Here is a 9,988-nt window from a genome sequence, read left to right as displayed (position 1 = left end):
AGTTCTAGTGTAGCAATTATATGCAGAGAAAGCTTGGACATGTGATGGAAAGAAGTACTCAAAACATCAAGTAAATGAAATTGAATCGAATCAGTACCACAATCTCAACAAATCAAAGGTAAATTACAAACACAAAAATGCATGTAATTCACAATACATAGTGTAAAATAAAGTACTAACATGTACAAAAAAAATCAAATAGCTAATAAAATGACTAAAAAGATATATCATAAAATGGGATGGGATGGGATGGGAGGATTCCAAGCATCATCGCAGTCTTGAGCAAATCTCAACTATGTTGGCACTTACTCAAACCACCAATCATGTGCATAACCCCCACCGCTAATAATTCATTCATAAAAAACTCAAATTGTAAGAGTTGATACAAGAGTCAATAATGAATCAAAGTATCTAGCTATCAAAGCAAACACAAGAACAAAAAAACTTAGACATTCGTCTTCCACACAGTAGTACGACCAGCACCATCCCCAGTAAAAATCAGTCCTCCGGGACCCTTTTGAATTGTCCTCACCTCTTGTCTTGTAAAGAATCTGCCCTTCTCTTCAAAACTTGGCAGCGCATACAGACGAACAGAGTTGTCATTACAAGAGCAAAGCAAAATATTTTGGTCAGCTTCTGCATCAGTCTTCTTAGGGAGTGTTATCCCATTAAGTGCAAGAACACCCTGAAACAGAGAAATATATGTTTTGGTTAATAAATTATATATTTTTGATGATAATGGTGGTGCATAGTCATAGCATATTAGATTAACATACATGTCCCTCCTTGTGCGTATAGTTTTCCTCTATTTGGCCTCCTTGAGAGGTAGCCCAAATTTTGACAGTGCCATCCAATGAACATGACAATAAATAGTATCCCCAAAACACAAGCGACATCACCCCATCTGAATGCCCCTTCAAAGTGGCCACACATTGTAAATTCTCATCCCACACCTGGAATAGAAATAACATAATTGTAATGTAAGCAAGAAAGGGACAATATATAAGTGACTCTTGTTAAAATCAAGATAACATAACATAGTCTATTCAATAATATATTATACCTTGATTGAACTGTCTAGAGAACCTGAAAATAGTCTGTTTCCACCATAACATAAACAGACTACTGCACCTTCATGTGTCACGGACGATGGGACACTAACAGGAATAAAAGGATTAGCTTCTTCAGAGGAAGCTTTCCATGCTAAGATCTGCCCACTCTGGGTACCAGCAAACAAAGTACCATTCACCAAAGTCATAGAGTTGACTTGACCCACAGGCCCCTCCAGAGTGAATGCGAATTCAGGTCCATTATTGTTCTGGGTGTTCCAAACCTTGATAAGATTTGGCAGACCAATGAACAGCCAAGGCCCCTCATTTATCAAACAACCAATTGGGGCTCCAAAATTGATGACACGGGTCGTTTGACCGGTGTGGCAATCCCAAACGCATAGTGTACCATCGTAGCTGCTTGAGTAGAGTTTATCTCCAGATTCCGAATGAGGGAGCGCAAGCCCAGTCACCGCCTGTCATATCATATCATGTACTACTAGCGTCTCATCTCATCTCATCTCATCCGGAAGATCATAAAAAAAAAAAAACAGAGTAACAAACAAAAACAAAACCAGAAAAATCAACCTGAAACAAAACCAAAACAAATATCAGATCATCTGTACACCACATAGGGAAAACTTGGTTGCATTAGATTATATAGTCTTTTTTTTATGACCCTTATTGTTATATTTATATATTGTTCGGAACGAATCTTAACGAGTAACACTCGAATTCTTGGTCAATCACGAAAGAACAATAATGCAAGTTGAAATAGGAAATTCAAAATAAAAGTTAGGAAAGAAAGAAAGAAAGAAATGGCAATAGTAGAGTACCTTATTGTGACCTTGGAGATTGGCGAGGTAGGAGTAAAGATCACCACGGAACCAAGAATGCAGAAACTTGCACCGATCACCTCGCACACACCTTCCTTCTGCCCAGAATTTGCACACTTTTTCTATTGAACCAGGACGAACGAAAACTCTGTTACTCCTTCCTAGAACACCCATCTCTCTCTCTCTCTCTCTCTTGCTTTCTTGCTTTCTCTCTCTCTTGCTTTCTTGCTCTCTTGCTCTCTTTCTTTCTTTCTCTTTCTCGCTCGTACGGTTTCTTTCTCTCTAACTAATCTCACCTCTATTTATACATATATGTATTTTTAAATTCAAAAAATATTTTTTTTAACAAAATTTTATATCCCTAACAGAACTAAAACAAAGTCAAATTAAAAACCGAAATAAAAGTATATTTTTTAAAAAATATCATTAATATTAAAACTAATTCATTCTGAATAAAAATCTTAATTAAACTCTTTTTTTTTATATTTAAAATCAAAACCTAAACATCCTTTTTTGTTCAACTTAATAACAAAATTTATATAGCTTTAAAAAAAACATTAAAAAAATAATAAGTAAAATTACATGATACATGGTATTTTATATATATATATATATGTAAAACTATGAAGTTATTAATCTCATATAAATATAAATTTTAAAAAAATAAGTCATAACTATTGCCTCAATTAAGTTATACTATTATAAGAGCATAATAATTATTTTGTTTATTTTTTATGATTCATTTAATTTATAAATAATTACATGTTTGTGATATATTTTACAATTATTAGATCTTAATAAAATTTATAATATAGTCCGAAAGAAAACAAAAAAAGTTCTTATGAAAATTGTTGAAGATAATTTTAATTATGAGAATTTTTCATAAATATGACTTTTTAGCCATTAATGTGTAAAAATATGATAATTACACCTTTCTTAATTTGTATGAATAAATCTAATTAAAAAAAACCCAGATTATGAGAAAAGTTATCCCATATTGAAACTAAAAAATAAACAAAAACTCATTTGCAAAAGGAGGGTACTATATCATAATTAACAGAAAAAACTATCTGCTGAAACTTCATTCGATAAACATCTTCACCAACAAATTGATTATTCAGCCACACTACCCAAACTTCGGCTACCACTTCCACCTTCGGCGACGTCCATCAAGAAGAACAAATAATAAAAAAAAAAATTCTAGCATCAACTGACAACCCCCAGCCAACTTGGATCAAAACACCTCTAGCAATATTCGATCGGTTCTGCTGCACTCTTCAGCATCTCTGGCGACGTTCATCTCCGTGGACTTGCTTCTCTGGTGTCCAAAGTATCCAAGAAACAAAGGTTTGTAAAATCTTGCTCTACCGATACCTATTTTACTCTAATTTTCTCTAACTTCAAATCTATTAAATTCCTAATTCTTCTACATATTCTGGAACCATGAAATTTATAATTATTTCATAGCTATTTTATTGATTATAATTATAATGATGAAGTTCATGATGTCCATTTTCAAAAAAACAAACCAATTTATTAACTTGAAATTTGAAAAAAAATTATTTAAATCAACTAATATGCTTACATTCATTGACCAAAAATAGACAAAAAAACAAGAACTATGAAAATTTTAGATTCTAATTTGTGTTTTCAATAAAAAAAAATCATTTGATATTGGTGTGAATTCTAAATGCCAAAACATTCAGTAACAACAAAGTAACCAATTACCTTGAAAAACAGAAATTTAAAACCTAAACATTTTTTTTTTTAGTTTGAATAAAAATCTTAATTAAACTCTTTTTTTTTATTTAAAATCAAAACCTGTTGACCTTTGATTTGACCAACGACATGGAGTCAAAATAACGACAAATAAACAAAAAGAAATCAAGAATGGAATCAAATGGTAAATAGGTGACACAAATGATTTATAGTGGTTCGGCCCCAACTGTGTGGTAATAACCTACGTCCACTTAGTGTTATTATTGATGTTGGATCCTAATGTCGTGATCAAAGAACTAGGGTTCTTGAGTTTCACCAGCCTTAGGAGAATTACAACTTTTTGGTGGATAATCACACTATGTTCTTTCTATGAGTCCCTTCCTTGAGCCTTTTCATTCATATTTATAGGCTCAAGGGGGTTACATGGGCCAATGAGCCTTAATTATCCTTAATATCAGCGTATTAAGGCAATAAAGAGAAAATATAATAAATGTAGTTATTACAAGATTACATATCTTTAAAGGAAATAAACCAAAGCATGCGACCAGACTGGTCGCATCTAATCGCGAGACTTGATGAGGCAATAGACACCTGGTCGATTGGCGAACAACATCCCTTCACTTTAACGTTGCCACGTGCCAACCGCGTGTAATAAATTCTTGCCACATCATCAGGAGCCATTTTTGGATAAACATTTCCCCACAAGTTTATTTTACTGCGATCAGCATAAAGTAAACTTAAGAGACTGACCCTTTGCATACCCCACCAAATCTATCAAAGCCGCCCATGCTTTCTCGAAAAAGGCAACCAATCATGTCTTTTTAGTTACCCAAAAGTTGTTTGATGGCTATTGCGTTTCCCCATGCCTTGAAAAATTAATCCCATTATTACCTCTTTTACAGTGCCACGATCAATATAAATAACCCATTTTATTCATTTTTTTACTTTTTACCATTCTTCTTGCCTCCAAGAACTCTGAAGAACAAAGTAAAACAAACCCAGAAAACTTCGCTGATTCAAGGTGCGCCTGTCGATTCTTCCAAAATCTTCACTCCAATCCTTCATCCAAGTAAGCTTCCTGGTCGATTTTTTTTCTGTTATGATGTGCTGTGCCTATTTTCCCCTTTATTTTTGATTTTTGAGTTCTTGAATATCCCTGTCAGTTCTTGCAAAATGGTTTCGGGGTAAATGGGAATATTGATTTGCACTAAGTTTAGCAGGAAAATAACACTTTGCTGGGATGATGAATTAGTTGGGTAGTTAGGATTATAACTTTAGGGCGTGAAATCGAAGTAAAAATTTGATTTCTAAGCTTGTAGAAAAAACTGGGTTTTTCCCGCCCTCTCAGAGTCGAAAAGTTTTTCCTGAAAAAATTTCACTTCTGGTTTTTAATCCATTTTCCAAACTGTTCACTTGAAATGCAGTGTATTTTGTCAGAATGTTGCTGGTCGTATAAAAGCTTAACTTTTATTCATGAGCAACGTTATTCCAACTTTTAAACATCTTGATCCTTTTGGCCATTAGATTCTCATCTCCCCTTTTCTGTTCGCAAATTTTCATGCAAGATCCGTGGGGAGGTGAGAGGCCAATTGACGACGATCTGCTGGCCCAACTGCTCGAGGACGAAGAACAACCATCGCTGCTAATTCTGGAGATCCCTTTTTCTCGAAACACCTCAAATAATCCTTCGACCTCACCTAAAAACATGGGTCGAGTAAAGTCTACAGCCCAGAAAAAGAAATCATCCAACCTTCCTTCAAATCAGCCTGCTCCTCAGGCTGAAATTCCTTTGACCAGTGGTCGAGATGAAAATACCCCTGATCCAGAAATCCAAAATCAAGCCCAACTCTGAAACGTCCTTCGACCAGACATCGAATGGTACGTTGCTCCTCCTAGCCAAATCACGGTTAGGATGATAGCCAATTATATCAGGAAGTACGGACTTCCTGGGGTAACCTTAGTCCGACCCACCAATGACCAGCGGGCAAACTTGCCTGGTGGCGCCTTCAGCGCTTGGTTGAGGTATCACATCGAGGCAAGGGCAACCTTTCCTCTTCATTCATTCTTCCAAGGAGTGACCAATTATTTCAGGGTCGCTCCTTTCCAAATAACACCAAATAGGTATAGGACACTTTCTTCCCTTTATATCCTCTACAGCCATAAAAAGTGCCATGTCCCCACACCTCATGGGATCAACTACTTGTTCGATCTCAAGTCTAACCCCAATCAGAACAACACAGGGTTTTTCTATTTCTGCCACCAGGAATTGTCTCGTGTTTTCCTGAGTGAAACTTCCTACAAGTCCAATGTAGGAAAGTACTTCCAGGAGTACTTCTTAACTCCAGACCTGGTCGCTAACAATCTGGCCTTCACTAAGGGAGGTAACTTCTTCATTCTCTTGTTGCTTTGAATTCTTTTAACTTTTCCCACGCGTTTACTAGAACTTTATGCGGCCCAGGTCCATGGCTACGACTAGCCCCTACTCCAGAGATGGAGTTACGAGCGGCTCTTTTGGCCAGCATGACCGACATGGAAAAAAGCGTCAAAGAGTTGGTCACAGAGGCCAATCTAAGGCTGGTCGGCCTTTTGGCACCTCACTAGGATGTGAGGGAAACCACTACGGGGAGTGCCACTAATAAAGGAGTTCCCGAGCAGCACCCAGATGTGTCACAACCCCCAAGGAAGAGTACAACTGGAGTGACAATCAGGGAACCCTCCAGCACCCCGCGAGCAGATGCTCCTCGGGCCCCTTTAGGGAAGGGCAAGAAAAAGGTCTCTGAGCCTGTCTTTGAATCCTTGAACGATAACGGTACTGATCTCTCGCTTTTAGATAGTTTGCCTATTCTCTGTCACTTTTTTTACGGGGATGGCAACTTTAAGTACACTCCCACTTTAGATTCAGACTTCTTCATGCAGAGAGTGAGTGTAACACTAGTAAAGTATATAATGTAGCGACCAGTAATTATAGCTTGGGTATTTTACTTACAATTGCCTTTGTTTCCTTTTTTGACATAGCACACTCATTTATTTATACTGTCTAACTGTTCGTGTATTTGCCTTCTTGCACACATGCCATCCGAAGAGATGTTCGACCTCTACAGTGCGCCTGATGCTCTTGCGAGCAAGAAGAAGGCAAGCAGGCGGCATCGCGGGAAGTGCAGAAAAGAGCCTCCGGCAAAAAAAAAACCCGCACTGAGGACCCTCCAGCAGTTGGTCCTTCGAAAAAATACAACACCACCTCCATCTCCCCTCGAGCAGCAATCTCCACCTGCACCGGTAGGGTCGACCCCTCCTCCATCGGCTCCAGTCGATCAGACACAGCCAGCTGCCCTTGTTCAAACAAGGGATGACTTATCAAGCCACGCTCTAAAATCATCCAAGGACAAGATGACAAGGATCCTGAAGCACGAGCACAGCCGAGAAGCCATGGCTGGGATAGAGTCGATGGATGTCGACCAGATCTTGAACCGCGCGCTAAACGAGCTTGCCAGTGTAAGTTGTCTCTTCCTGTTGAGACTCAATCTTTTTATCTATTATAGTACTTTTAACTTTTGTTCTGATCGCAGGCACTTCTGACCATGATTGCCGGCTGGCTCCGCTCAGGGGTCATCACTGAGCAATCCAAGGCGTCCGAGCAATGGCACGCTGAGGAGCTTAAGGCCGTTGAAGCAAAATATATAGAGCAGCTTGAGGCAGTTCAGAAGGCAAATGCGGCATTGCTCGAGGAAGAAAATAAACTGGCCGAGGAGATGAAGCAACAGCAGACTGCTCTAAACAAAGCCCTTGAAGCAAAGGAGAAGTACAAAGAGTCTGACCTCACCAATTTTAGCGAAGCCAAGAAACTCGAGGCAGACCTGATCGAGAGCAGGCAAGAGGCTGATAAGTTGGAGGCTCGCATCAACGATCTTGAAAAAACCAACGCTAGCAATCTGGAGAGGTACAAGGGCGCCACGTCCAAGAGCTTCTATGATTTCTGGAAACACAACCAAGGGGCTGATTTCAGCTATCTCTCTGAGTGCATGAGGCAAATTGAAATAGCCTGGTGTGTTGCTCGCTTGGAGGAAGAAGAAAGAGCGAAAACCCCAGCCTCGCCCGAGATCTCTTTGGCCACTGGCGTTGAAGGCGTAAAGAATGAAGTCGAAGCTGCAGTCAACCAGGAAAATCCACAAGACCCTCCTGCCTCATGATTATAATATTTTTTTTATCTGTACTTCAAGACAATTATATTTATTGCTGCACGAGCAGTTTTAACTTTTAACAGACAATTACATCCGAGCAGTAACTGCTCGCGGTGTAAAAGGTTTCCTTTTTGATATTATAATACTTGCATTTTATTATAACATCTATTCGCATGACCAAACTTAGCATAGTACTTTGGTTTGATTTAACAAACTACAAATTTTTGTAAAATACTCTAAGTACCGTAGCATGCTTTCACTTATTTTTCTCATATGTTTTCATACATGTTGATATGCTTTGCTTACTAGGTACCTTATATGCCCCCCAAGTGAGGGAGGAGCTTTAGGTCTTCGATCACTTGCCTTGACCGAAACCTGTTCGAACATTTCTGCTCGTAATAAAGACTTGTAAAAATGATAATACAGCAAAATAACACACGCAATGAGCAAATACTTGTAATAAATACAATAGTTGGCAAGAATGATTGGCTACGCACAGTCCCTTTTATTTCTCGTAATAAATGGACAAAACATGTCTGTATGAGTGATCAACAAAATGATCTTACACTTATAAGCGACTAGTCACATAAAATGACCAACCCTTTTTCATAACTTGTAAAAAGTAAAATTAATACAAGCCAATTCTTTAAGAAGAATTGTTTATTGATAGTACTTGCGCAGGTGTTCTCCATTCCAATATCGAGGAATGAGATCTTTATTTAAGCGAGCAAGTTTGTAAGTGCCTGGATGGAGGACTTCTTCAATTTGGTACGGTCCTTCCCAATTAGGTATGAGTACTCCAGTAGCCTGGTCGCGGGTGTTGAGGAAAACCCTTCGAAGTACGAGATCTCCGACATTGAATTTCCTTTCGCGTACTTTAGTGATAACTCTACAAAATAGTCATTTTACCACTTTTTATGTGTTAATTGTTGCTTAGTTCTTGAGTTTTTAATTGATTTATTAAGTTTTAAAGTAATTTTGAATTTATTAGGTTTATTTTGATTTTCTATATTTTTGTATGTTTTTATAATTATTTTGTTGTAAAAAGTTGTAGTTAATTAGTTGAATTATTATTATTTAGTTTGAGGTAAAAAAATGTTGTATTATTGAACTTAAATGTTAAATATAAATTAAAGTATAATTAATATTTTCAAAGAATTAACTTGATTTATTCTATAGTTGAAAATATTTTATTATGATTTAGTTTATGTTTATTTTGTAGGGAATTTCTTGCATTTTTGGGCTTTGAGAAGTAAGGAAAAGAAAGAAAAAAATGGCAAATTTGAAAAAAAAAAATAGCAAAAAAAGGCCTAATCTGTGACCTTTAGCAGCTGCCCAGCCGTGCACCTCCTCCAAGCCTCCAGCCAACACACGGGCCCAGACCCAATCCATGACCTTCAGCAGCTGCCCTCCTCACAACCCTGCCTCCAGCCGTGGCCCAAAGTTCCCATCCAGCAGCTGCCTCAGCTCCTTCCCACCACGGGCCCGCCAGCATCTTTGGCCCACCAACCCGAGCCCAGCCCAAGCTCTAGCCTGCCAAAACAGCTGCCATTTCCCTTCTTGAGCCCATAAATTGCCTAAGTGTACCATTTGTCCCCTATGTCCAAAATGCCAACTTTTTACCCATTTTTTTTTACACATTTTCACCACAACATCATCATTACACCTTATACCATATTTATTTTATTTAATTAATCTAATCAATTTAATTAATTATTTTAATAATCTCATTTTGGCTAAAAATATGGAATTTCAAGACCATTTGGGGTGCTTAATTTTTGGTTACCATCTTCTTTCTACCATTTTCTCTCTTCCATTTTGGGTTTTTCAAGAGCATTTTCAAGTATGTATGTCATTTATTTTGTAATTTCTACTCTAGTTATGTACTTCTAATCTTTTTCATAAGATTATTAAGATCATGATGAAGCAACTTGTAACTAGGTAATATTTATGTTGTATGTTGATTTCCCTTGTAATGCAACAAAGTTTATGGATTTTTCTTCTCCATATATGTCTTTCATCTTTAATATCTCATATTTTGGATTGTTAGATAATATGCACTTTGTTCTTCATTTTGCAAAAAACATAATATTCTTTGTGTAAGATGTGTCATTAAATTGTACACATCCATACTTATAACAAAAATATTATGTTTTGCGTTATAAATAATGTTATTTGATTTTTTGTTGTTTCATTAGGTTGATTC

At 37.3% G+C, this 9,988-nt stretch overlaps 2 protein-coding genes across 2 annotated transcripts; one reads left to right on the top strand and one right to left on the bottom strand.

The window, feature by feature from the left end:
- Nucleotides 1–240: 240 nt before the first annotated feature.
- LOC133781966 (zinc finger CCCH domain-containing protein 48-like) lies at nt 241–2,110 on the bottom strand. The gene is made up of 4 exons (XM_062221092.1): nt 1,886–2,110; nt 1,064–1,637; nt 777–953; nt 241–685 (listed from the first exon to the last, which is right to left on the bottom strand). Exons 2-4 carry the CDS (start codon nt 1,256–1,258, stop codon nt 446–448), a joined length of 612 nt encoding a protein of 203 aa, XP_062077076.1. The 5' UTR covers nt 1,259–1,637; nt 1,886–2,110; the 3' UTR covers nt 241–445.
- A 4,563-nt stretch (nt 2,111–6,673) lies between these two features.
- Nucleotides 6,674–7,791, top strand: LOC133784897 (uncharacterized). Its single transcript, XM_062224164.1, has 2 exons — nt 6,674–7,096; nt 7,171–7,791. The coding sequence occupies exons 1-2, from the start codon at nt 6,674–6,676 to the stop codon at nt 7,789–7,791; spliced, it is 1,044 nt and encodes a 347-aa protein (XP_062080148.1).
- Nucleotides 7,792–9,988: the final 2,197 nt, after the last annotated feature.

Source organism: Humulus lupulus, chromosome 6 (genome assembly GCF_963169125.1).
Source record: "Humulus lupulus chromosome 6, drHumLupu1.1, whole genome shotgun sequence".
Classification (NCBI taxonomy): Eukaryota; Viridiplantae; Streptophyta; class Magnoliopsida; order Rosales; family Cannabaceae; genus Humulus; species Humulus lupulus.
This window is presented reverse-complemented; position numbering and strand designations above follow the sequence as displayed.

Excerpts from the sequence above, each read along its gene's own strand:
- LOC133784897 (XM_062224164.1), top strand. The coding sequence starts at position 6,674 with ATGCCATCCGAAGAGATGTTCGACCTCTACAGTGCGCCTGATGCTCTT. Across the intron at positions 7,097-7,170 it reads CGCTAAACGAGCTTGCCAGT|GCACTTCTGACCATGATTGC; the intron begins GTAAGTTGTCTC and ends TTCTGATCGCAG.
- LOC133781966 (XM_062221092.1), bottom strand. The coding sequence starts at position 1,258 with ATGACTTTGGTGAATGGTACTTTGTTTGCTGGTACCCAGAGTGGGCAG. Across the intron at positions 954-1,063 it reads CTCTAGACAGTTCAATCAAG|GTGTGGGATGAGAATTTACA; the intron begins GTATAATATATT and ends TTTCTATTCCAG. Across the intron at positions 686-776 it reads ATACGCACAAGGAGGGACAT|GGTGTTCTTGCACTTAATGG; the intron begins GTATGTTAATCT and ends TCTCTGTTTCAG.